Genomic DNA, 25,877 nt, shown 5'->3' on the forward strand with positions numbered 1-25,877 from the left:
TACTTTTGGCGACTTCTAATGAATCCCGCACAGATGTCTTTCAAGCCGCCCCCGAACTCGCAATGAAATGTGGGTTTGAAATCATGCAAGTTCAGCTGAACTCACACCATTTCAAAGCCACCTCCAATGTGAATGTACCCTAAAACCCGGGAGGGAATTGGTTTCTATGCAGATTTTGCACTTTCCAGTTTTAGTAAATCAATCCCATAGAGCAGTGATGGCGAACCTCGGCACCCCAGGTGTTTTGGAACTATGTTTCCCATGATGCTCATGCACTCTGCAGTGTAGTTGAGCCAGGGGCGGACTGACAACTCATGGGGCCCCTGGGCAATAGAAGATTATGGGGCCCCTCTGGCTTACAGATGACCACCACGCCAGGAGGTAGTGCAGAGGCGGGCAGCTAAAATCTTGGGATATTCACATTAAAAGCATGTCATTTTCGGACATATCAGGGACAGATCTAAAAAAAACACAGATTTTTACATACTGTCCCTGGTTTTACTGAGCCTGGCAACCCGGATGGGGCCCCCTAGTGGCATGACTCAATGGTCAGTCCGCCCCTGAGTTGAGCATTATGGGAAACATAGTCCCAAAACATCTGGGGTGCCGAGGTTCGCCATCACTGCCATAGAGTGTTCTTTAATGAACAATAGATGAAACCTACCAGCAACGAATAAAATATAAATACTATCCACTGGTGAATATTTCATCTCTTGACTGTAAATGCCTATATAACCCAGGGTCTATGAATATCCAGCCAGTGTCCTGTACAATTAAGATAATGATCATTGCTTATTAACTCCTATTATTATTATTATTATTATTATACAGGATTTATATAGCGCCAACAAATTGTGCAGCACTTTACAACATGAGGGCAGACAGCACAGTTACAATACAATTTAATACAGGAGGGATCAGAGGGTCCCGCTCGTTAGAGCTTACAATCTGTTTAGAAAAACTGATTATTATACTGCCCTGCTTTACAGTAGCAAATTATTAGAGCCTTTAAGTATGATCAAAAGTACGCCTTCACAGCATGAAAAAGAACCTCAGTGGTCCTTTCTGCTGATCTGCTATATATCCAGCAGGGGGTGCTGCTCAACAAGGCAGGAAAGCAGCAAGTAAAAGTAAGCATGTACCGTCCACGTGACAGGGAAAGGAGGGAGAGAGGAGACAGCATGGGAAGAAGGGAGGGAGGGAAGGAGCTGCTGCTGCTCCCAGCTGCTTCTATCCTTCTCTGACCAAATTTACATGCGTGCGTCATGCAGAGGCCTGCTAGAAGTCCAATGGTCTTGAATGCGCAGGAATCCATGATCAAATCAATGCTGCCTGGGCATCAAGTATTGTATTACAAGTTACTTGGGCCAACAGCTGTCCTTGTACCCATAATATAATTAAGATGCATCGCTGCAAGGAAGAATGACTTGAATACACTGCTTTATGCTCAGACAGATATACTGGCTTCTACCACTGAGAGACCACAGGTAACACAATAAACATATGGAACACTGACACGCAGCAGCATTTGTATAGTAAGGAAAGGGCAGTGTGCAAATCATCACTGACAACTCATTAACAGTTATCTTGAGTGTTCTTATTGCTTCAAACTTAGGTTGGCAATACCCTTCTATGTTTCTGCATCCGTGTGGACGAGGGCATCTTCTCTCCTGACTATTGTATATAACTGCCGGGGGGGGGTTGGATCTGTGGTTGCTGAATACCCAGTGGCCACAGCTGATTGGATGAAGCTACTGTTCGGCTGACAATTTTCCACCTGCTTCCTTCATCGACTTTTATGGCCATCAAATGCAGCAGAAATCAGCTGTAAATGGAGCTGTGCGTGACCACCTTCAGGAGAAAGAAATTAAAGGCTAAAGTGTTCTCCCTCCTCCGAATGAGGCACAATGGGGTTAATTTACTAAAGGCAAATAGAATGTGCACTTTGCACCACAGCTTAGAAAATGAGGTACTGTAGGGCTTCACTTTGCAAAAAAATACCCAATCATGTGCAAAGGAAACAAAACAGCATTTTTGCTTGCACATGATTGGATGATGGGAGTCAGCAGAGCTTCTGCTCATTTACTAAACTCTGGAGCAACGGCACTTGCAAAGTACGCCTGCAATTTGTAAAGTGTACAGTCTATGTGTGCAGTGCAATTCCCCACAGCAAAAAATCAGATCATCTTTTCCCCTTCTGCCTGAACTGAATTCCTGCACTCTCAAATGTTGCTATCCAATAGGAAGAAGAACCTCTCTTGGTCCAACAACTGTCCGTCTGTCACAAAGCTAAATAACTGTGTAAAAAGCCAAGACAGACGACGACTGCCGGGCAACAAACTAGTGCTGGAGCAGTGAAGCGGCATTGTAATAATGTTATTTCTCCTGAACAAAGTATGCCAGGACTGCAGCGTCTATGAGGGTTCTCACACTGGGGTTTTTATTTGTAACAGATTACCTTGAAACAAAACTTTAAGGAACTACTAAATGCATATTTGTAATCCCAAAGGATTTATATATCTTAGATCCAAGCTTGAGATTTACACATATTCTCCACAGTGCAAAGCCAGGCAGGTGACACACACAGTACTGTATTAACCACTTCCATACAGGGCACCTACGCACCTTCCTGCCTAAGCCAATTTTCAGCTTTCAGCACTGTCGCACTTTAAATGGCAATTGCGCGGTCGTGCTACACTGTACCAAAACAAAATTGGCGTCCTTTTTTCCCCACAAATAGAGCTTTCTTTTGGTGGTATTTGATCACCTCTGCGATTTTTTTTTTTTTTTTGCGCAACAACTAAAAAAAGACTGAAAATTTTGAAGAAAAATTACATTTTTATTTTTTTCTGTTAATTTTTTTGTAAATAAGTAAGATTTCTCTTTCAATTACGGGCACTGATATGATGGCACTGATGGACATCGATGAGGTAGTACTGACGGGCACAGATGAGGTGGCACTGATTGGCGGCGCTGATGGGCACACATAGGTGGCACTGATGGGCACACATAGGCAACCCCCCTGTCAAGAGAGCCACCGATCGGCTCTCCTCTACTCGCGTCTGTCAGACGCGAGTGAGGAAGAGCCATCAACGGCTCTTCCTGTTTACATCGTGATCAGCCGTGGTTGGACACGGCTGATCACGTGGTAAAGAGTCTCCGTGTGAGACTCTTTACCGAGATCAGTGTTGCGGGGTGTCAGACTGACACCTTGCAACAACGATCGCCGCGATGCGTGCCCCCGGGGGCGCGCAGCGGCTGAGAATCCTGAGGACGTCATATGACGTCCGGTCAGGATTCTACAACCACTTTGCCGACGTCAATTTGTCATTGGCGGGCGGCAAATGGTTAAAGTTGAACTCCAGGCAGATATAAAAGTCACACATTAGTTCAGCTCTGTATTCATTAGTACATCTTTAAATTTATTTTTTTAATTTAAGCAGTTTAAGTATTTACATTTTGACCTGGTACCTTGTAGTCTCTGTACAGCAGAGCTCAGACCGGGGGAAAGAGAAGCAACACAAGGAGCCAATCAGTTGTGTTGTAATGTAAGAAGCATGCTTATCGGAGGATAGAGCAGAGTGACAGAGCTGATAAGCTCATCAGCGTGCTATTTCACCTTTTAGTGTCTATTCACAGGCTGTGGGTGGGGAGGAGACCTGTGAAAGTTACAGGACTGCATCAGAGAACAAAATAGGTATTTTTGGGTAGATTCACACACAATGGCCTAAAATTAGGATGGCCTAGCCTACTATTATTAGGCTACACCGCCGAAAATTATTTAGGTTAGAAGTGATTCTCAAACCACTTACCTTCAAATTTTCGGCGGCGTAGCCTAAAACGAGTGGGCGTAAGCGCGCCTAATTCAAATGACTGGGAGGGGGGCGTGTATTATTGAAATGAGGCTTGACCTCAAGTTTTTTGACGTTTTTTACACTGCGCATGCGCCGGGCGACTACATTTCCCAGTGCGCATTGTGGCTAAGTAGGCCGTACGGGCCTATTGATTTCGACGCGTACGTAAACTACGTAAATCCCGATTCGCGGACGACTTGCGCAAACAACGTAAAAAATTCGAACCTCGCGGCGGGAACGGCGGCCATACTTAACATTGTTATTCAACCTCATAGGTGGAATAACTTTAGGCGGCCTATCGCGTATAGAAACGACGTAACTCGACGGTGTAGGCCCGGCGTACGCTCGTAAATCGTCGGGAATCGGCGTATCCCCTCATTTACATAATCTAGGCCGGCCGCAATGGCAGCGCCATCTAGCGGCCAAAAAAAACATTGCAACCTAAGATAGAATGGCGCAAGCCAGCCTATCTTAGGTATGTTTAAGTGTATCTCTGTTTGAGAATACACTTACACATAGGCCGGCTTAGATTCAGAGTTAGGTTCTTTGTGAATCTACCTATTTGAGCCTAAAAGAGCACTTTGTCCTAGAATTTACCTATTGGCAGAGATATAGGAAAGCTTCTGCAGTACAGCGATGTACTATAATGTAAGTGATGGGACAACACACATACTGGTAAAATTTGCTATCTATAAAGTATCATGTGCATTCCGATGAGCTCTGTTCCATAGAAAGTTATCACAACAGGCTTGTATAAATGTATCTCAGACACATTTTACATAAAAGCTGCAGACATGTGCTTTAAAATACTCTGCTAGAGGTTGAGGTGTGCGACTAGTCCATCCAGCTAAGCATAAAGACAAAAAATATATTTCCTTCTAAGCTACTGCCCATTCTCTGATAAAGGCATCAACTGTACAAAGTCCAATCACAAGTATTACATGTGGTCTTTACAGTATAGTAAGTACACCCCTCACATTTTTGTAAATATTTTATTCTATCTTTTCATGTGACAACACTGAAGAAATGACACGTTGCTACAATGTAAAGTAGTGAGTGTACAGCTTGTATAACAGTGTAAATTTGCTGTCCCCTCAAAAAAAATCAACACACAGTCGGTAAAACCGCTGGCAACAAAAGTGAGTACACCCTAAGTGAAAATGTCCAAATTGGGCCCTGAGTTATCCATTTTCCCTCCCTGGTTGTCATGTGATTTGTTAGTATTACAATGTCTCAGGTGTGAATGGGGAGCAGGTGTGTAAAATTTGGTGTTATCGCTCTCACTCTCTCACACTGGTCACTGGAAGTTTAACATGGCACCTCATGGCAAAGACTCTCTGAGGATCTGAAAAAATAATTGTTACTCTACAAAAACATGGCCTAGGCCAGGCATGTCCAAAGTCCGGCCCGGGGGCCAAATGCGGCCCGCATTTTGGTTTAATGCGGCCCCACTGGTAATTTGGACATATATATATTTCTTTTGTGGCCCCCAACGAATCCCAGAGCACCATATTTATCGTTCTGGCAGCCTCTGAGGGGACAGGGAGGGGGGTGGGACGAGTGATGACAGATAACATACAGGAGAATCTCCTGTTTACTTGGCGTCCTCTGTAATAGAAAGGCCACCAAGTAAACAGGAGATTCTTCTGTATGTAATCCGGTGGCGCTCGTCCCGCCCCCTCCATGTTCCCTCCGAGGCTGTAGATGGGCATTAATCAGGCTGCACTAATGGCAATAGTGAGGCTGCATTCAGAGGATGCATTCATGTCAATGGTGAGGCTGCATTCATAGCACTGGTGAGGCTGCATTCATAGCACTGGTGAGGCTGCATTCATGGCACTGGTGAGGCTGCATTCAGGCAATGGTGAGGCTACATTCACGGCAATAGTGAGGCTGCATTCACGGCAATAGTGAGGCTGCATTGATGGGCACTGACCCTTATTTTGCTTCACAGTTCATTATTTTAAAAAAATTTTTTTTCCTGAAACTTCCCTCTTAGGGTGAAGGTGTGTGTTATACGCCGATAAATACGGTATATCCAAATAACACGCCCAAGCTCATCCTTAGACTCTTCACTACACACAGCCACAAAGGCAGGAGAATTCTCGTTGGGCAGTATAAAAGTTAATTTGCATTTAATTTTAATGGTTCAAAAAATGTCAGGCAAAATAGTTGTCCCTCACGCATGATCACTTCATCAAATCTGGCCCTCTGAAAAAAGTTTGGACACCCCTGGCCTAGGCTATAAGAAGATTGCCAAGACCCTGACACTGAGCTGTGAAGCATTGTGGCCAAGACTATACAGCAGTTTACCAGGACAGGTTCCACTCAGAACAGGCCTCGCCATGGTCGACCACAGAAGTTGAGTGCACGTGCTCAGCATCATACCCAGAGGTTGTCTTTGGTAAATAGATGTATGATTGCTGCAGAGGTTGAAGGGGTGGGGGTGGGGGGGGTGTCAGCCTGTCAGTGCTCAGACCATACGCTGCACACTGCATCAAATTGGTCTGCATGGCTGTCGTCCCAGAAGGAAGCCTCTTCTAAAGATGATGCACATACACCTTCAAGATGACCACTGCCTTGCTAACAAAACTGAGGGTAAAGGTGATGGACTGGCCAAGCATGTCTCCAGACCTAAACCCCATTGAAGCATCTGTGGGGCATCCTCAAACGGAAGGTGGAGGAACACAAGGGCCCAGATTCACAAAGCACTTACACCGACGTATAACACGTTACGCCGACGTAAGTGCCAATGTGCGCCGGCGTATGTGTGCGGCAGACCCACGAACCAACATGCGCCTAAAAACAGGCTACACGCCGGCGTAGGGTGGGCGCACATATGGGCTGGGCACATGTTGCTGCTCCAATTGATTAGCCATTCAAACATGCAAATGAGGGAAATACGGCGATTCACGAACGTGCGTGTGCCCGGCGCATGCTACACGAGATGCGCGTAAGTTGTACGTCCGGCGTAAAGTTATTCCCCATAAATGACGTGCAACCCAGCAACAAACATGCACAGGTCTGCACCAGGGAACACAAGGCATATTGTGCATTGGACGTGTGTCTGGCTGGGCGTACGTTATGTTCATGGCGTACGCGGTGCTCCAACATAGCTTAGGCAGTTGTGCCGCCATGGTTGTGAGCAGACGCAGGAGGGTGCTGTGTATGCGTCCACGTCACGGCGCATGCGCAGTTCGTGATATGTACCTGTCTGGCGCTCGGCCGATCATTTGCATGGGGTCACGCCCACTCTGGCGCAGCGTTGGGAGCACTGGCTTGCTGAATGCAATGCTTGCCTCTCTGCGCTACGTTGGCGTGGCGTACGGTGTTTGCTCTACGGCCGTGTAATGTGCGCCTTGCTCTCTGTGAATCTGGGCCAAGGTCTCGAACATCCACTAGCTCTGTGATGTCATCATTGAGGAGTGAAAGAGGACTCCAGTGGCAACCTGTGAAGCTCTGGTGAATTCCATGCCCAAGACGGTTAAGGCAGTGCTGGAAAATAATGGTGGCCACACAAAATATTGACACTTTGGGCCCAATTTGGACATTTTCACTTAGGGTGTGTACTCAATTGTTTTACCAGTGGTTTAGACATTAATGGCTGTGTTGTTATTTTGAGGGGACAGACAATTTACACTGTTATACAAGCTGTACACTCACTACTTTACATTGTAGCAAAGTGCCATTTCTTCAGTGTTGTCACATGAAAAGATACAATAAAATATTTACAAATATGTGAGGAGTGTACTTACTTTTGTGAGATGCTGTATATGACTAACTGTGGACAGGGACTACATGGCAGAATCCTCCTCCGGGCACAGGCACATCTTGTTTAAAAATATGGCAAATTATTATTATTACAGGTACTTATACAGCACCGCCAACTTCTGCAGTGCTTTACAATATATTGTACATTCACATCACTGGTTTATTAACCACATAAAGTGGAGTTCCAGCCTTTTAATGTTTATCAAAAGTCAGCAGCTACAAAAAGTGTAACTGCTGACTTTTAATAAACAGACACCTACCTGTTGCACGGTCCAGCGATGCGGCCGCTCGGAGCTCCGCTCCTCTCCCCGGAGCCTCCATTCACATTCTGGGCACCCAGCCGTGACAGCTTTCGGCTTCATGGCCAGGCACGCACTGCGCATGCGCGAGTCGTGCTGCTGTCCAGGAATGGACAGGCGATCTCCTGGGACCTGTCACGTGTCCCAGGAGATCGCCTAGAGCAGTAGTTCTCAGCCCTCTAGTGACATGACCCCTTGATAAAATTTCCCAAGTTGTGGGGACCCCTAACAGTAAAATTATTTTCATAGCGTGGGTTGTCGGCACCCAAGGCAAGACACATAATTTGCTTCCCTAACCCATGGATATTTAGTGCTCCCTGAGTCCTTTTCAGGGCTTTTTTTCAGGGGGAACTTGGGGGAACTCAGTTCCACCACCTCTGGCCTTTGGTGTCTGCTCACCACAATTACTTGTAAAAACAGAAGTCTGGTTTTTGTGTTTACAAGTGACGGCTCTGCACTCTGTGTGTAACTCCCTGAACTCTACACTCTGTATATAATGCAATCCTGTTATTTAATGCCCCTTTAAGACCCTTCTACTGTTTGTGAAATTTGAATGGGGTCGTGGTTGAGTTCCTGCACCTAATTTTTGAGAAAAAAAGCTCTGGTCCTTTTAATGGCAACTATAATCACAGGTAGTGTCACTCACTGTGCCTCCGGCTTCACTGTGTTTCTGACTTTGTGGTGTCTCGTAGCAGTGACATCTATGCCGAAATCAGGAGATAGGGTCTCCTCCAACCCCTCCCACTTCACATTCCTCACCAGTCAGCTGACCTCTAGTCTTTGCCCCCCAGCCATGCCGTGAACTGCATGGGCACCTGCAGGTTCCAGGAACAGCCCAGCTGGGTGGCCACAGGCTCCAGGGATAGCAAAAGGGCTGGAAGAGTGATGCAGGCTTCAGGAACAGACCAGGATACGGTGACCCCTGGCAAATCCTCATTCGACCCCCAAGGGGGTCCCAACCCCCAGGTTGAGAACCACTGGCATAGAGGGAGAGGCAGAGGAGGAGTCGCCTAGGCGGTCCCTAGGTGGAAGTGGGACAGGAAGTTCCACTCCTATCGAAGCCCCCCTCTCCCCCCACGAAAAAATGACATGCCAAATGTGGCATGTCAGGGGGTGAGGAGTGCTTAAAGCGGAATGTTTCACTTTTGGGTGTAACTCCACTTTAAGGACCGGGCCTCTTTTTCAGATATGTTGTTTACAAGTTAAAAACATAATTTTTTTGGCTAGAAAATTACTTACAACCCCTAAACATTATATATAAATTTTTCTAACACCCTAGAGAATAAAATGCTGGTTGTTGCAATACTTTCTGTCACACAGTATTTGCGCAGCGGTCTTACAATCGCACTTTTTTTTTCGAAAAAATACAGCTTTTTTTAATAAAAAAATAAGACAACAGTAAAGTTAGCGCAATTTTTTTTTATATTGTGAAAGATAATGTTATGCTGAGTAAATTGATACCCAACATGTCAGGCTTCAAAATTGCGCCCGCTCGTGGAATGGCGACAAAGTTTTACCCCTAAAAATCTCCATAGGCAATGTTAAAAAAATTCTACAAGTTACATGTTCTGACTAGCAGAAGGGTTTTAGGGCTAGAATTGTTGCTCTCGCTCTTCCGAATGCATGATTAATCATGCAGCTCTAAGACCCCTTTCACACTGAGGAGTTTTTCAGGCGGTTTAGTGCTAAAAATAGTGCCTGAAAAACGCCTGCCCTGCAGTCTCAGTGTGAAAGCCCGAGTGCTTTCACACTGAGGCAATGCGCTGGCGGGACTGCTCCAAAAGTCCTCCCAGCAGCATCTCCTTCCCAAAGTGTCCCAAAACAATGGGACACTGCGGTAATACCGCCGGCAATGTGCCTCTGCAGAGGTGCATTGCCGGTGGTATTACCGTATATACTCAAGTAAAAGCCGACCTGAATGTAAGCCGAGGCACCTAATTTTACCACAAAAAAATATGGGAAAACGTATTGACTCGAGTATCCTAGGGTGTCCATGTGCATGCCTCACTGTGCCTATGCCTCACTGTGCCCATGCCTCACTGTGCCCATGCCTCACTGTGCCCATGCCTCACTGTGCCCATGCCTCACTGTGCCCATGCCTCACTGTGCCCATGCCTCACTGTGCCCATGCCTCACTGTGTCCATGCCTCACTGTGTCCATGCCTCACTGTGTCCATGCCTCACTGTGTCCATGCCTCACTGTGTCCATGTGCATGCCTCAGTGTGTCCATGTCTCACTGTGCCCATGACTAGACTTATGTTTAACATGGGAGTATATAGAAGGGGTGCCCAGCTTTGAAAAATCGGTGCTCCCTGGCCATAGGTCCCCCAGACAGCAAACTTTGCACACTTGTAGACATACAGTGATCAGTGCTAAAAATATGCACTGTCACTGTACTAATAACAGTGGATGGAAAGGGGTTAAACAGTGCCTAGACAGTGTTTTTGTGTACTGTATGTGCTGCTTTTACTAGGGGGAGAGATTAATTTTGTTCCCTGCTTGGCAGGAACACATAGTCCATGCCTTCCCTCTTGTCAGAACTGAGATATGCCTTGTTTACATAGTAATACACACAGAACTGAGATATACCTGACGATCGGCTTCTGCTGTGAATAGTCAGGCGGCCCTTGCAGGCGGAAGTGCAGAATCATGTAAATATACATGATTCTGCACAGTAGATCCGCCCTGTAGCAGTAAAACTGCTATGATGCGGACTTATGGCGATTTAAAAAAATAAATTGCCCCATGGGAAGGCAATATCTCCACTGCTTTTAGGGAAAACTTGTACCTGCATGCCTTAATATTAAATGACATTCATTTGCTGGTAAATAAAAAAAAAAAAACTTCTCCCTGAGTCCTGGGGGGGGGGGGGGGGTGTCTTTTTTTTATTGCAACACATGTATGAAGTGTTGCGCAGCACATGACAATGCGTGTGTTTTCCCCAGTATGGACATGATGCCGTATTTTATAGCATTACTGCCAATGTGTGTGGTAACACTGGTACTAAATGCAGCACTGGTATCTGAAATCATACACCTGCAAGTACGAATGTCTTGTGATCTATGGCATGAGATCAAGACTTTCATCCGCAGCTGCTGTGTTCATATTATATTCTGTATGGAATAAATCAGTGCTATTTATTGTTGACATGCCCTTTTCTACAATCTGAGTGTTTAAAAGGCATTGCAATAATACAGAAAAAAGTTACAATAAGATAGAAGGGGCCCCAGCTTATCTTTTGCATCAATGTCCCGAGTCTTTACCACACACTACTGCCATCGGCTGTTTGTCCTGATCTATAGAACTTGCACGTTTGCCCAAAAGACCACCTTAAGACCCCTTTCACACTGAAGGGTTTTTACAGCGTTTTAGCATTAAAAATAGCGCTATAAAAACGCTCTCCATGCATCTCAATGGACCCTTTCACACTGAGTCCTGCAAGCAGCATCTTTGGAGCAGCTTTTGGGCGCTGAAAAAAACGCTCCAAAAACGCCCCTCTCCATTGAAATGAATTAAAAGAGCTGTAAAAACGCCTGACCCTTTCACACTGAGGCACTGCAAAAACGCTCTAAAACTTTAGGGTCTTAGCGGTGCTTTACCAGCACATTGGGATTGCAGATGAGGCTTCGCTTGAATAATGCTTAAAAAACACTTGAATAACGCTTGAAAAATGCCCCAGTGTCAAAGGGGCCGAAATGTTTTTAAGCAGTACAACCTTCTGAGCACTACTGTATTCCTAACTGTGACTAAAGGTAATATTTATTTCTGATATTTGTGTGTGTGCAAGCAGCACTGGCACCTGACATTGATATCTCAGCCTACAGTAAGCAGTATTGCCTTCTGTTACTCATCTGTCTGCAAACACAACTACCTTCTGACATATGTTTGCATGCAACAGTGGCGTTTGTGTCCAAATTACTTTCAAACAATGCACTACTTTCATTCCAGCACAGATACTAGTCTATAAATACAATCCATTATTGGATTGCACAATTCTCTCTCTCACAAACAAATATTCTGTTTGACACAGAAGAAAATACTTGTTAAATCAGTGCAGCTCACGACTACATTATGATGGACTAGAATTATATGTACAATGCACAGCTTGGGGCTTTAATGGTACAACAACTGGCCTTACAGACAGACAGGTATGTCTGGGACTGCAGTTTGGATGATAAAGATCGTGCAGCTGACAGTACTTGTAGACAGGTACTATGTACTGACAACCCTAAACATAAATAAACCTGTCACCATAGCACCCATCTATGAAAGGTTGTCCATGACAACCACCCTAATTCTTCATTTAATTTTCTAATCTCCACATACAGCAGAAAGTGAGAAGCTGATTGGCTGCTACATGCATTAGGCCCAAATGGTCCTCCATTGAAGTTAAAGAACTACAGTTCCCATGATGCAAAGTGTGAGGTCACCAAGGTGTAAGCCGTAGGCTGACTTGTAACATCCTTGTCACTTCACACACACTGCAGCAGACTATGTGCATTTGCCAGAGGGTGAAAGAGTGAAGGGGGGCGTTAACAGATACAGTTTGCTCTCCCGAAGAGGTCGCAGCCTCTCCATCTGCACAGGATGTTTGCCTAAGGAAATCAGAGATTCCCGTCTGTATCCTGCCATGCACACAGATCAAAATCTGCAACACCAAGTCATGGTGTTTACTTCAAGCCTGTCCCTATAGAAAGGGGAGGGTTAAATGCAGGTGTATGTAGAAAGAACACACCGGCACAACATGTATACAATAAAGAATTGGGATGCATCACCCCATTTACTGCACCCAATTATTTAAGAACAAGTCCGAGTCTTTTTGATTATAAACTTATTCTGTGAGGACACAAATATAGGAACTGCCACTGTTGACTTTGGACATCATCCTGTCATCCTGACCCGAGCCAATTTACCACATGGGTCAAAGACCTGTTACACGAATGCAGCCAACGTGACATATAAACAATCTGAACTCTCACCCTGCATTTATTTTCAAGGTTAGTAACACCAGAATTAGGGTCACTTGATTTGGCTGCTCAATGACCAGGCCAGTTTTTGCCATACGGCACTGAGTCACTTTGACAATTGCGCGGTCGTGCGACGTTGCACCCAAACAGATAGAGCTATCTTTTGGTGTTATTTCATCAGCTCTGCGGGTTTTATTTTTTGCGCTATAAACAAAAGAAGAGCGACAATTTTGAAAAAAACACAATATCTTTTACTTTTTGCTGTAATAAATTTCCCACATTTTTTTTCAGTTCCTCAGTTTAGGTTAATAAATCGCAATAAGCGTATATTGATGAGGGAACAGGAATGTTGCAGCGGGACCTGATCCATCTCTCACAGTTCAAGAGTACCTATGATAAAAATTACAGACCCCTACATGCTTTTGACATCACAGTGACATGCACAGCAGAGGAAGAGGGTGGGCAATGTTACTGCTGAAACTTCTTGAAGAACGAGATCCAACAGGACCGTATATAGGAAATTGTGAGATTGGGACCTATTATATGCTGTTTTTGATCCCCTGTAATAAGGGATCGTGGGAATTCGGTAAGAGGCCAATTTATAAGTTTGGTGGAGAAGATCACGTTTTCCTTTGGACACGTTTACAACCAATCTGTAATATGGCACAGATGCACGGGCGTTTGACATACTATCTGCTGTTTAACGGACTTTATGCTGTTAATAATTTGGACTTTTAACTCATTCATAGCCAAAGTTCACATTTAGCCAATGTCTTTTTGATCAAAGTGTCTTTTTCGTTTTTTTTTTTTTTTTGTTTTCACTTGTAAATCACCATCACCATCACTGGTGTGGGATTTTGAGGTGGCTGCATGCTGCACCCTAGTGGCCAATAGAGGTTGCTCCTAACACAGCAGCCGGCCTTTCACTTATATCACTGTAGATCACCCACTTGCATACGCCTGTGTCTGACAAGAAGGGTGGTTGAGGTAGCGCGATTTATATTTTTCTTATATATATATATATAAAATATATATATATATATATATATATATATATATATATATATGTATGTATATATATATATATATACAAAAAGAGGCGTTACCCTTTAAAGCAGTACCATTAAAAATTGACATTCTGTCTGAAATTTGTTTAAAAGTTAATGGATCAGTTCCTTGTATGTGAGAGTGCCTAGGCACACCTGTACTGTATATCTACAGTGTAAGATCAATGGCACTGCCACATCTGACTGATGTGCTGTGGATACTGACCTGCTCCATGCTCCTCTTCCTGGAGGTTCTGACATGAGGAAGCAAAATCCCTACCCTACCAAGATTTCACACAGACAAGGTGCAGAACATGGCACTGTTAGGCAGCCCGTACATTCATCATTTGTTGGAAAAAAAAAAAATGCTTGCATTCCCCTATCCACACTTTCGATGTGGATGGGGGAATCCTCCCGCCGTGCTATTGTGTTCCGATGATGGGAAAGCCTTCTCCACTCTGAGAATACAATTATCAGCGCTGCCAGCTCAAACCGGCGGCATTGATCGATCAAGAAAAGCCCAATAGACTGCATGTACAGAAGTCAACTGGACGATTTACTTGTGTACAACCAGGGTATCCACACATGGATCAAAGTTTGGCTGGCCCTTGCTGAACTTCGATCCATGTATGGCTGGATTAAGTCAGTCATGTAGAAAGATTAGTTACAAGGGGACCATAGGCAATACTCGTTAGAAGTCCTCTGCCTGATTTTTATGGGCACAGCTTTCAGAATTCAGTTAAGACCTGGTAGAAAGCAGCCAGCAATTCCAACGCAAATTTACCAGAGAGTGTTTTTTTGACTAAGAAGCTCACACTCTATCTTTAATATTATCTATGTGACAAAAGATGATAAAGATCCAAACTTTCAGGATTGTGTGGTGTAGTCGATCTAGAAACAATACGTCATCATTTTGAGCATTATGTCTCACCAAGAACTTCCTGCGTTGCTTCCAGTGGCTGCCCTGTGCATTGGTGCTTCGGTGAGCTTCTGTCACTATGCGTATTAGCTCCCACTCCTCGCTGCTTGGCTCAGGACGCTGCTGCAGAGTCTTGATCATCTCCTCCTTCCGACGCCGTTCCCGATTTTCCTCAATCAGCTTCCGCTTGGCTACCCGCTTGGAATCATCCAGGACAACTGCGGGGGAAGGAGAGAGAATAGTGAGAGTAATGAAAGCGAAGGATACAAGAACATTGACAGTCTCCATGCCAGCATACAAACTGTTGCGCAATCTGGATGATTCCAACAAAAAACGCGAGAATATGGAAACGCATTGGAGACATGCGTACTGACTACTGGAAGAATGACTGTGTTGGGGAAAAGATGATGGTCACAGTGGCAGCATTTAATGGGGCACCATTTTGCTGCATATTATGGGGCACCATTTTGCTGCATGTGATGGGGCACAGGTGGCTGCATATGATGGGGCACAAGTGGCTGCATTTGACGGGCACAAGTGGCTTGTTTGCGCCCCCACCATGTAGTGTAGAGCAATGTCCTGGCAGATACTGGAGGTCAGCTAGACAAAGGCGGCCGACTATGTGATGGGTTTTATTTACTAGGAAATGTATTCGACTTGAAGAGTCTTTCTCTTAGGCCTTGTGCACACTTGGCCTTTAGCTGCGGCTGAAGGGCACAAGTGCTGATGACAGCCTGTCAAACTCTGACAGCCTGACAACTGTTTTGGATAGATGGGGCTGGGCAGTGCAATCAGTGATATTTCCATTCAAGGCAGTATGAAAGATGAATGCTCGGAACACAGACTGATTTTGTTTTAGGCATTTGCCCCTGGAAGCATACTGCCCTAAATGTACTGTACGTACTGCTAGGTGTACTACTCAGCACTGTCCAGCTGCTGCAGCTGTCAGTCCGACAGGCTGCTGGCAGCAAGGCTGAACCGTGCGCCTGTGCCCTCCAGCCGCAGCTTAACGCCGGAGCCTTAGGTACACGACACCTGAGAAAAAATAGTCTTGACTGTTGGCTGAAAGTGATTAACCACTTGCCTACTGGGCACTTTTACCCCATTGCTGCCCAGGCCAGTTTTCAGCATTGTCACACATTGAATGACAATTGCGTGGTCATGCGACACTGTACCCATGACATTTTTATCTTTTCTTCCCCACAGAAATATAGCTTTCTTTTGATGGTATTTAAACCACCGCTGGGTTTTTATTTTTTGCTAAACAAATGAAAGAAGACTAAAAATGTTGATTTTTTTCATAATTTGTTATAAAATTTTGCAAACAAGTAATTTTTCTCCTTCATTGATGTGCATGGATAGGCAGCACTGAAAGGTGGCACTGATAGGGGGCACTGGTGGGTGACACTGATGAGGGGGCACTGGTGGGCACTGTTGGGACTACACTGTTAATCAGGACACTGATAATCGGTGTAGCTGTCCCTGTAACACAAGCTGGTTATTGGTTCTCTTCTCCTCATGCTGTCAGGAGAGCCAATTACCGGCATGTGTTTACAACGTGATCTACTCTACTCCTTAAGTAACACCAACAGGTCATGTTTTCAAGCTTTCCATTATTTTGCACTGCCTTAGTTATTACCACAGCAGTTTCATCTGGGGGAAATTCTGAAAACATGATCTGTTTTGGGGTACTTGAGGACTGAAGTTGAGAAACATTGTTGTAGATAATACCAAGTGAAAATAAAGGAAAAAAGACTAAAAGAAAAGAAAACAAATGTAGTCACCACATCTGAGGATTGGTAGGTTGTAATATTAACCATTTTTGTTTTTGCGATTATTACAGCTTGAAGGATCCTACATTTCTACCACTTGCCATAAGCAAATATTTAAGAAGAAAGTCAGGATGCTATATAAACACTACAATTATGGCTTCCACACGGCCAGAGGTTTAGCATTGGTCACTACTTGGACGACTAGCATTCAAGCAGAGCAGGCCAATCAGCAGCTCTGTTTGAACCGTGATCCTCCCCTTTAGCAGACAATATATTGTTGGCCACCAGAGGGAGCCCCAATTCTGGTCTATTAGCAGCAGGTAGAACAGATTCATGATTTGTAATTAACAGAATACAGAAACTACTTTGAAATCGAAATAAAACAGAGTATTGCTTAGAGTTTAGAAGTGGCTTTGTGACTTTAGATACCCTTTAAGGCCAGGTGCTCAGATCTTTTAGAGAATAGGGCATAATAAAAACGAATCTTACAGTATCATTAGGGAAGCTGCCATATGCTATTCCTTAGGGGAGTGGATAAATGATGTGGGTAAGGGAGTCAGTTATAAACTATACATGCACCAGTTGCCTGCAGACATTCTCCCCCTAATCTTGGTGGACACTGTAAATATACTCACGGTCCATTGCCATGCCCACAGCGATACATTTCTTAAAGCGACAGAGCTGACACTGATTGCGGGTGATCTTGTCGATGATACAACAACCATCGTACTTGCAGGAGTAGGAGGGGTGCAGGTTCTTCTGGATAGTACGCCGAAAGAAGCCCTGGACAGAATAGGAGACAGGCGAGTTATTCCAACATGGTACCTATGCATCAATAGAACTTTAAATTGCTGCATATGTGGGAACTCGTTGTTTGCTTGATATCCCCTCTCTCTACCTCCCCCTAGAACTATAACCAGAGCAGTCCCCCACCATGTCCTTCAAATTCTACATTTCCTATTGACAGAAATATTTCATTCAAAATGTTTCCTGCATCCACCTGCTCTAGAATGCTGGCACTGTGACACAGCTATAAATTACAATGAATCCATTTGGTAAACTGTATTTCATTGGCTGGTCTCCAACCTGCTACGTAATACAGTAACAGTGGGCTGATTATCATCTCCTTTCAAAAGGGCCTGCAGGGACTTCTCTTTGGTACTACATGAAGGGCCTCGGTCACAGTTAACTATTCTGTTGCCCAGAACAAAAAAGGTCACATATCACATTATTATTTTCCCAGACACTGTTACTATTTTAGTTGTTTACATTTCTTCTGAATCTCTTCCCTCCCATTCCTGCTGGCATTTCCTGCCCAATACTAATGTTATGTGCATGTGTATGAAAAGGAAAAATGACATTTATCAGCAGAAATGTGCTCCTTTTGAGTTGTGTAAGAAGCAGGTTTCCCTCCAAAGCTGTAGTTGGCAAAATGGGATAACTTACTGGTTCCCTAGGTTTAGTGACTGGCCTAATGAATACCTGCTTCAGCTCTGAAAAACTGATACATTTTAAAAGCCGCAATTAAAGCTTAACCCGTGCAATTTGTCCTTTTACACCCGATTCACACTTGTGCGACTTGTAATAGGACTTTGGACACCAAAAATTGCAGCAACTTCAAAGTAGTTCATGCACTACTTTGGTCCAACTTTTATGCAACTTGAGGGCCATAGACTTCAATGTTAACCTTTTAAAAGTTGCATGAAAGTCATACCTGTTGGTAACTGGCTGACTTCGCTGAGTAAAAGCAGTTTATAAAAGTAAAAAAAAAGTATATAGAGGTCTAAAAATTAAACTAAAAATTGTTGAGGTATGTCGTAAAACAGTTTCTAGAAACAACTAAATAGAGAAGTAGTCCTCAGCTGGCTTGAAATATACTAAACTAATTCTGAAGTGTGATATCATTATTATCTCATTATATTAGATGCTCAATAAAAATACATTTAGGAGATTTTATCATAACTGGAGGAGCCAGAATCTGAAGCAGCTGTGGCAACAATGCAGCTTCTATCCTTCATTTTTAAATCTTACTAAAGTCTTGTTTGTTTGTTTTTTGTTAAACGACAAACATGTTGTGTACTTCCCTGCTCGGTGTAGTGGTTTTGCACAGAGCAGCCCATATCCTCCTCTTCTTGGGTCCTTCGCCGTTGCTCTGGCCCCTCCCTACTGTTGAGTGCAGCTTGCTATTGTGGCACCCAAGCCGAGCCACAGCTCTGTGTTTTCATTCTTGACTGATTCACTGACTTTAAAAGCAGCGAGAGCCAATGGTGCTTCACTGCCGTCTCAGCAGTCAATGAGGAGGTAGATCACGGACAGCCGAGTCTCTCATGCAACAAAACCTGCCTTTACAGCCACTTTAAAGTGGAACAAAAGTCATAAAACTTTCTTCCTTGCTAAGGGTCTGGGTCCCTTGCCAACACTGGGATCCTCTTCCTTGGTGCTGGTCTTCGGCCATATCAACTGGCCAGCTTGGGATGACAAACCCCTGCACATGACCAGGAATCCATTATCCCGCCATACAGGGACAGTGTTGGCACTCTAAGCTGAGCATCTGCAACTTCGTTCACATGCCATAGAAGATTGTGAAAAAGCAGGTAGGTGTTTTGTTATCGCATAAGCGTCACTGCGATAATATACCATCTGCCTTCTCGCAATTTATTATAAGAAGTGTTTGTAAAGTCTGAAGGTTTTTTTACCTTCATGCATTCTATGCATGAAGGTAAAAATCAATCTCTGTATAGCAGCCCCCCAATACTTACCTGAGCCCCATCTCGATCCAGCGATGTGCCCAAGAGCCTCTCCCTTCTCATGGGCTAAGACAGCAGCGGGATCATAGCCAGTGAGCCAAAGTGGCAAGAGGGGGCGGGGCCAAGCTGCGGCTCTGTGTATGAATGGACATGCAGAGCCACGGCTCGGGAACAAGCCTGCTTGCTCTGGGGCACTTGGCAGGAGGGAGGGGCCAGGAGGGCTGGCGAAGGACCCGAGAAGAGGAGGATTGGGGCTGCTCTGTGCAAAAACACTTCACAGAGCAGGCAAGTATAACATGTTTGTTATTTTTTTATTTATTTACTTTAATTTCACTTGCAGTTCCACTCAAACTGAAAACGTCGAAGATTGGAACTGCTGTGTATGTCTGCCAATCTGCTTTTGATTCTGGCTGCTTCAGTTTTGATAATTTGAACTACAGGTAATTATTTGTTTTATTTGCTTCAAACATTTGTAATTATGTAAAATATCTAGGCGTGACCTCTTGCCAAAAAAAAACTTACATTGTGTACATCAATAGAAACACACAGCACCAGGATGGCAAGGTACTCCCCCTGCCCTACCTTTTCCAAACTAATAGACTGACTGAAGACTGCACTGTCCACTGTAAAGACTGGAAGTTCAGAGAAGCAGCACTGAGAGAGAAGGAGTCAGCATGAACGTTGTAATTTACAAGTGCTGGGGTAAGAATTTTAACAACTAGTTTATTGTAGAATGTTTATTTTTTTTGCTCTATGTGTTAAACGGAAACAATAAAATAGCTGGGAATGTAATACTATGCAAGTCTAAAACAAAAGTGTCACTGCACTGTCAACGGTAGCTTTTGATTCAATTCTGAACTTGCATGAAATGGTTGCTGGAGCCTAAATGATTTTCAGGCACCTTTAAAGCGATAATATTAAATAAATACAAAAATATATCAAATATAATATGAAAACTGCAGAGGTCACTTTCCCTTATCTTCATATGCAAATTGATAAGAGCTGTACAACAAATATATCTGTCTGATCTTCGTTCTAATCTTCCCTCTGGGACAATACTTCACTTCAGCAGACACAAAGCAATAGAAACAAGAGTGCACCACAGTTTTCCAGATGGTCACTCTAGAAAGGACTAAACAGGAGGCAAAAAAATATATTGATATGCTCTAAATGCACCTAGTATGTACAATGGCAAGAAAAAAAATATGTGAACCCTGGTTTTCTGCAGTAATTTTCCATAAAATATGATCTGATCCTCATCTAACTTACAATACACACAAACCATTAAGTTATAACACACAAACATTTCTAATTTCTCATGTCTTATTGAACACACCCATTAAACATCCACAGTGCTGCTGGAAAAATGATGTGAGCCCACTGCTCCAACCTCCTTTGGCATTAATGACTTAATTTGGATCAGACTGGCATAAAGTTCAGGAGGAATTTTTGACCATTCACCTGCTTCAGCTCAGACCCATTTGTAGGTGTCTGGGGTGAACGGCTCTCTTGAGGTGATGCCACAGCATCTTTATGGGGTTAAAGGTCTGAGCTGTGATGGATTAGTTACATTTTTAGGGTCATTGTCCTGCTGCATCACCCAACTTCTACTAAGCTTCAGCTGGTGGACAGCCACCCTGACATTATCCTGTAGGATATTTTGGTAAATTTGGGCACTCATTTTCCCCTAGATGATGGCAGGTGTTCCAGGTCCTGGGGCAGGGAAGCAAGCCCAAATCATGATGTTCCCTCCAGCATTCTTCACCAATTGACATGATGTTTTGATGCTGGTAAACTGTGCCCTTTTTACGGCATACACAGTATTCTTCCCGAACAATTCAACTTTTGTTTTATCCATCCACAAAACATTTTCCCAGTAGCATTGTAGTTTGCCGTGGTGCTCTTTGGAAAACACCAGGAACGCAGCAATGTTTTTTTTGGAGAGCAGTGGGTTCCTCTGTAGTATTCTGCCATGGACATCCTGCCTTCTACAATATTTTTATTGAAAGACATTTTTACCAGAAAACAGAAATCGGAGTCATAACCTGGCAGTAACAATGAATCAGGCCATCCACATGGAGGTGGACTTTAATTTCCTGAAGGTTACAAACCAAAACCAAAATAAAACACTCATGACCAGATGGCAATACATGGAGCTAAAAAACAAGGCCAGAGCTTGGTGGAGTCTCCAAGAGAACCAGGTCATATGACATATGAGGTTAGACTTGTATAAAAATTAAGCTCTTCGGTCGCAAAATTAGAAACACAAGAAAAGGGAAAAATAGATCACATAGTGTGGTGGTCTGGTCAATGGAGGTAGATTGTGCCAGAGAGGTCACTAGAGAGAAAAAGAGAGGAGGTGAGAGAGGGGGAGCAAGATCCTACCCCGGGGGGGCCCACAAGCAGCATTATAAGCGAGCCCGGGCAATACTCACAATTCCAAAAACCACATATCGATGGAAACTGGTCCATCCAAGGTTCGCAAAAAACTTTATTGTGCATGTCTGTGAGAATTGCTGTTAGTTTCTCATTGCCAAGCGCTCCGAGTTCATCTAACAAGAGAAGGGATGTTTTCCAGGCTCGAGCAATAGTCTGCTTAGTGGCCTTGAAGATGTGGGTCACCAGTGACACCCTGCCTATTCAAAGACTTACATATGGTAGACTCATAAACAGGTATGTTTGCCAGCTACAGTGATGTCTTCAAGCCTTTAGCTGTTACTCGTGGGTTCTTCTTTACCTCACTGAAGATTCTACATTGTGCCTGGCGAGTCATCTTGGCTGGGTACTAAACTTTCTTCATTTAAAGACCGTTTAACTGTTGACTGATGGATGCCTAAACACTTAGATTGCTTTGTATAATTTTCTAGCCTTATTCAGATCAACTACTATTGATCATATGTTTTTATAGAGCTCCTTTTTTGAAAGGCATGGTTCACATCAGCTAATGCTTCTCATAAACCGCTATTTTAAAAAATTTGAGTATCTTTTATCAATCAAAGTAACTCTAAACCACACCTCCAAACAATTTCATTAATTGAGCTCCAGGTGTGCAAACTACTGACTCCAATTAGCTTCCGTTGAAGTAATTATTCTCTGGGTTCACTTACATTTTCCTCCATCACTGTAAATATGTAATGGGTGTGTTTAATAACGAAATTAGAAATAAAGGCAAGTCATAAATACAAGATGAAGAAACAATTATTATTAGGCTGGGGTAGAAGAACAAGTTAGCAGTTATCTGGGGATACAGCAGGCCAGTGCTGATACACAGATCTATGGAACTTTGCAACTACAGATAGGCATAGACCAACTACCATAAAAACATTTAATAAACATTGTGTAACCACCTGTGGCAGTACATGGTATGCTTGGGAAAGATAATTGCTTCAAAAAGAAAATAGTGTGACATGCTAGGGCAAGCTCTACAGACACAACTGGTTTGTGTTCCCCAATTCAAGGCTAATAAGAAAAGTAAATGTAAATATTATATATACATACATGCACATATATGCACCGATCAGCCAAACCTTATGATTACTGACAGGTAAACTCAATAACATTTTTTTAACAAGTCCAATCGACAGAGGCCCCACCTCACAACTTACAGGACTTAAAGGATCTGCTACTGATGGCTTGATGCCAGATACCCACAGCATACCTTCAGAGGTCTAGTGGTTTTCATGTCGTGACAGGTTAGGTTTTGGCGGCAAAAGGGGGACCTACCCAACATTAAGTGGGCAATCATATTGTTGTGGCTGATCGGTGTGTATATTAAATAAACAAATATAAATAATATATGTGTGTGTTATTTTTTTTTTAATATTTGAGCACTTTATACCTGGCTGGTTTCATGTAAACAACACTTTTTCTAGAACAGAAAAGGACAAATGCTGGGGGTAGCAAGAAAAAAAAAAAAAAAAAAGGAAAGAGATACTTTCTGGTGTTCTATGACAAAAGGCATCCCAACTGCCCTATAGTCGTGCATGCTCCCTGCTCGTCCCTTGCAACCAATCATGAGTTAAAGGCAAGCATCCCTATTGGTGAGCGCAGTCTGTCTCACAGGCTTGCCTAGTGAATCTATTCTGGTTTAACGAATCATGAGTTAGCCATGGAGACATGCACCAACAAAGGGTTATCAGGTATGCTTTTCTATGGTACCACACTATGGTGGAACACAACTTTATGGCTGCATTCACACCTAGGCGTTTTCAAGCCAGACGCCCGCCGCTATTGCAGCCTGCAATACGCTGGAGGGGTGATTTTACATTGTCAGCTATGGAGATGGTTCACATCTCCACGCCGAACGCCAAAACGCCTGAAGCTCAAAACAAGTCCCGGACCTTTTTTTCAGGCGGCGTTCGGCCATAGCCGACAATGTTGATCACCCCTCCTGTGTATGTTACCGCGGCGTATTTTACCGCGTTTTGTCGCGGCAAATCGCGGGACAAAACGCCGCAATTTGTTGCGGTAAAATACGCGCTCAGGTGTGAATGCAGCCTATAAGGCAGCAGAATAAATACAACTAGCAAGAAATCCATGGTCAAAACAAGGACAAGAGAAAGTAAAAGATTTTGTCAGAGAACTTGCTTGGATAGAAGAAAGGAGATAAGATGAGAGAAGGACAACATATTTGCTAAATAGGTTGTAATAAAATGAGTAATGGTGTCCCTTTAGCCTCAGACCTACCTTGCAGCCCTCACAGGTAATACATCGGTAGTGGTATCCTGTGGCCTTATCACTGCACACCACGCATGGTTCATCTTTGTCCAGGTAGCTTGGGATGTACCCTGCAGAGAGCAGAGACACCGAACTGTCACCTATGTCGCCGGATGAAAAGAGGGGACATAATCTTAATCATGCCATTTATAAAGAAACAGTCTGTGGGGACAGGGACAAGGTCCCACAGCACACATCAAATTTCACCATCAACCAGACATTGTTACATTGATCACAGACAGGTCTTTTGGCTGATACAAAAACAAAGAGCATAAGATAAAGACAGCTATGATTTTCTGGCAAGTAAAAATTGTTATCTAGTTGTTTGGGCACTGAAAGTTTTTTTTTTAAGAGACAATTTTCCACCATGGGCTTTTTTATAGACTTTCATATTTTACCAATTTTGGACTACTTGTTGGGAAATGTTTGTTACCTATAGATCCACGATTCTCAACCTTTTTCTGGTCAAGACACCCTTTACAATTATGCACAATCTCCAGACACCCCTTCTGCATTGTAACAACTAAGTCAATAGTTCTACATATCGGAGCAACCTCCACACACATGGGCCACCCAACAGTAGAAATCATTCCCCCCCCCCCCTACCTTTTGCACACTGGTACTGACTAGTATTCTAGTGTTTCTCTTCTCCCTCAGTTTATTTTGATCTCTCTGCTAATGTTTCCCCAGTGCTGAAAGTGAGGGACAAGGGAGGGTCAAACGAGGATGGTGTGCAGGGGCCCGTCGTCCTCTATTTCTATGTGACCGCCCATAGAGTACAGCGGGCTGCGTTTGTGTCCAGTCTGCATCAGTGGAGCGGAGCCGGACCTGTCATTCGACTGCTCAGCGGATAGATTCCCCGCTGAGCAAGCGGATCCACTGGTGAGATCCACCCATCTGAATCGCTGGTCTGTAAGTGTTCACACAATTTGTGTATGTAATAGATATTTATGCTTGTAAGGCTAAGTTCACATGTATGCAGGAGTGGAAATGCGTGTACATTGCACGTATTCTCATACCAGGAAAATACAGTGCTATTTAGCTGATGCACGGGGTGCTAATAATTCTTAATGGCACCCCATGCATCTGAATACGTAGCGTGTTTTTGAAAAAGGTCCAGGGATCTTTTCCCTTTGTTTCCTGCAGGTACAGCAGCCTATTCAAAAACACAGCGCATTGAAACCACACATATGTGAACCTAGCTTTAGTAGCTGTGCAAAACTCCCAAGAAAAGGGCAGCACAGGTCTCTGTAAAGTCATGATTCCGGCCTGCTTGCCGACAAGTTTTGAGCACATTCTTATAGCCGGACAAGGGTGGAGAGGAGGAGGGCTCATTTCTGGTCAGTGATAACATTAACACATAAATCCTGCATATATGAGCACTATTAACTTTGGAAGATAAAAAGGTTAAAGAGAAAATAGGTTAGATCATTTACTTGAACTATGTGAATTAGAGGTCGACCGATATGGGTTTTTCTCTGGCCGATACCGATGCCGATATTTAGAAATCAGGGCAGCCGATGGCCGATATATGATGCCGATTTTTGCGGCCGATATTTTGGGCCGATTTTTGGATTGGGATGCATTGTGGAGGAGGATGGATGGTGCTGGGCGTGGGTGGGAGATGCGTTGTGGAGGGGGAAAGATGGTGCTGGCTGTGCCTGGGGGATGCATTGTGGAGGGGGGTGGATGAATGGTGCTGGGCGTGGGTGGGGGATGCGTTGTGGAGGGGGATGGCTGGATGCTGCTGGCCGTGGAGGGGGGATGTGTTGTGGAGTGGAAGAG

At 44.0% G+C, this 25,877-nt stretch overlaps 1 protein-coding gene across 3 annotated transcripts in view; it reads right to left on the reverse strand.

Moving 5' to 3' along the window:
* The window catches only part of THRA (thyroid hormone receptor alpha), a 286,969-nt gene that overhangs the window by 15,719 nt on the left and 245,373 nt on the right, over positions 1-25,877 (reverse strand). For all 3 annotated transcript variants that reach the window (XM_040331865.1, XM_040331864.1, XM_040331863.1), the window contains 3 exons: positions 24,063-24,193; positions 17,265-17,412; positions 14,870-15,075 (listed from right to left, as the gene is read on the reverse strand). In XM_040331865.1, the coding sequence (XP_040187799.1) occupies positions 14,870-15,075; positions 17,265-17,412; positions 24,063-24,193 (485 nt within the window). The remainder of the gene's footprint in view (positions 1-14,869; positions 15,076-17,264; positions 17,413-24,062; positions 24,194-25,877) is intronic.

This window comes from Rana temporaria, chromosome 12 (genome assembly GCF_905171775.1).
Source record: "Rana temporaria chromosome 12, aRanTem1.1, whole genome shotgun sequence".
Taxonomy (NCBI): Eukaryota; Metazoa; Chordata; class Amphibia; order Anura; family Ranidae; genus Rana; species Rana temporaria.